Genomic DNA, 2419 nt, shown 5'->3' on the forward strand with positions numbered 1-2419 from the left:
CTGATTATTTCAGGAGCCTTATCACAAGTCCATTGTTTTTGAATGTTGGTGCTACTTCTGCTATATTTTCACACTTAAATCAATAATTTGGTTTTCCTCTTGTACCATTGTCCTCTTTTATGCTAAGAAATAAGTCACCTGGCAGTTCTTTCCCAAATGGTTCCACTGCTGTCTGAGTCTGAGTCTGAGTATGATTCAGTGGGCTATATAACACTTTTATTTGTCAGGAAATTACTTGTCTTTAAAAGTTTTGGTTCAACATATTTACCTGTTGATCAAAAATAGCCTTAAACCTATACACTTTTTTTTTTTTTTTTTAAGTAACTTTCAGGAGGGTGTACTCATTTTTGCAACACAAAATTGTATCACTTTGTTAAGAAAATCTTATTTTGCTGAATAATTTTGGCATTCTTCTTTGGTAATTGATCAAGCAGGCTTGTTGGAACATTACATCTCCAAAGAACCCTAACATGTCTTCTAATTAAAGAGTAATTGCTGAATTTGTTAAGTTTTAGAGGGGGTGTACTCATTTATGCTGTGCACTATATATATATATATATATATATATATATATATAATATATGTGTGTGTGTTTATGGTTTTCACTTTGATTTACAGATAGGCAACTTGCAAATAAATGAAAAAGATGACAAGCTGAAAGCTGCAGCAAATGGTGAGAAGAACTTGTATGACCTGCTAAGTTAGATTTGTATTTTTGTGTATTGCTGTTGTGGATTCTCATGATGAATGATGCTGATATCGTGTTTTTCCTCCTTTCCTTTTATTAATAAGGTGCAAAGACAGAAGGCGATGGAGTGAAGACGGAGGACGAGGATAAAGGTGACTTTCACAGCAGAATCATCACGCAGCCAGTCTGTTTTCTTCAGTTTGACTATCTGTGTTTATTCTCCGCATGAGACTTGACTAAAACTGATCTGAATTGCAGATGACAAGGCAGCACAGTCACTGTTGAATAAACTGATCCGCAGTAATCTAGTGAACACGACCAATCAAGTTGAAGTCCTTCAGAGGGATCCGAGTTCTCCGCTATACTCTGTCAAGTCGTTTGAAGAGCTGCGATTGTGAGTTTGACCGTGTTCCCGCTCCTGATTGTATTACAGCTTTAACAGCGCTCAGACTAGCATGATAATGTTTGTCTTATCAAATGTGTTTTCTTCTATGGTTTACTTTATTTATTTTTTGCCAGAAAACCTCAGCTACTGCAGGGAGTGTATGCCTTGGGTTTCAACAGACCCTCCAAAATCCAGGAGACCGCATTACCCATGATGCTCGCAGAACCGTAAGTTTGTTAACCTTTTCTTCTCCGTTTAAATCCAACTTAATGCAGTCTTTTTTCTTTTTTTTTGGTGCTAGATCAAAAGTGGTTTTCTGTATGTGTGCTTCAGTGTCTGTTAGTCATGTGTGCACCACATTAGGTTCTTGTTCATGAGTTATTGAGCTTTTGACATCAAGTGTGTTCTGCACCTTTTCTCATTCATGCGTTTCTTTTTCCGACTAATGTCAAACTTTTAGTACTGTCTTTTTACGATTATTTTGTGGTCAAATGGCAAGTTATGCAGGATCCCAAAAACGGTGACATTGTTAAGCACTGAATTGTGTATAATTGGAGGGACTATTAATTAGGGTTGGGTACCGTTCACATTTTAACCGGTACGGTACCGGTATCGGTACCTGAATTTCGGTGCCGGTACACAACGGTACCTTTTCTCGGTACTTTACTCTCTGTGTAATTACAAAAACATTTATTTCAGTGAAAACATAAGTCCAAAAGACTCAATTTCAACATTTTGAACAATAGGGCCCTACAAACTTTTTCTTTCGTTCGTTCTTTCTTTCTTTTTTCCCCCCAGAAATTCTTGTTTGAATTTTTCTGAAAATCAAATGAAGGCATTAAACATTTATTTTAAATCAAATGAAAATTATACCCTTTTATTTTTTGGCAAACAAACTGAGGTTTACTGTTGAAATTAATACATGGAAGAAAAATTGTGTGAATATTCCTTTAAAACATTTTATAATAGGCTAATAATTGTATTATTTTTTTTCTACAATGAAGTGATTAATCTGGTTGTAATATTTATATGAAGGTAGAATGATGTCAAAAAGATTTGCATACGCAGGATAAGAGTTGTGGAAGTGTACATAAGACTGTAAGCGTAAATTAAATCAATAAACACATCATATGCCAAGACATTAATCTTCATTTAGTTCAGTATCGTTCTTGCTGCCGGAATGGTACTTTTAACGTACACGTACAGTAAAAAAATAAATTAAAAAATAACAACTTAATTAAAACATGCTCCTTTCATAAGCTGTGTTTCTTTAGGCTAGACTCCCACGTGTTCATACTGAATTGCGAGCTGGTGTTAACATTATTTGGTTTGGCTTTACATTGAAA

General features: G+C 35.0%; 1 protein-coding gene across 1 annotated transcript in view; it reads left to right on the top strand.

Moving 5' to 3' along the window:
- Positions 1–2419, top strand: part of LOC107680447 (ATP-dependent RNA helicase DDX19A-like) — a 13566-nt gene that overhangs the window by 1041 nt on the left and 10106 nt on the right. Inside the window, exons 2-5 of the mRNA XM_016476331.1 lie at positions 619–673; positions 793–840; positions 947–1082; positions 1208–1300. Coding sequence (XP_016331817.1) covers positions 619–673; positions 793–840; positions 947–1082; positions 1208–1300 — 332 coding nt within the window. The remainder of the gene's footprint in view (positions 1–618; positions 674–792; positions 841–946; positions 1083–1207; positions 1301–2419) is intronic.

This window comes from Sinocyclocheilus anshuiensis, unplaced genomic scaffold, assembly GCF_001515605.1.
Source record: "Sinocyclocheilus anshuiensis isolate Anshui unplaced genomic scaffold, SAMN03320099.WGS_v1.1 scaffold792, whole genome shotgun sequence".
NCBI classification, from domain to species: domain Eukaryota; kingdom Metazoa; phylum Chordata; class Actinopteri; order Cypriniformes; family Cyprinidae; genus Sinocyclocheilus; species Sinocyclocheilus anshuiensis.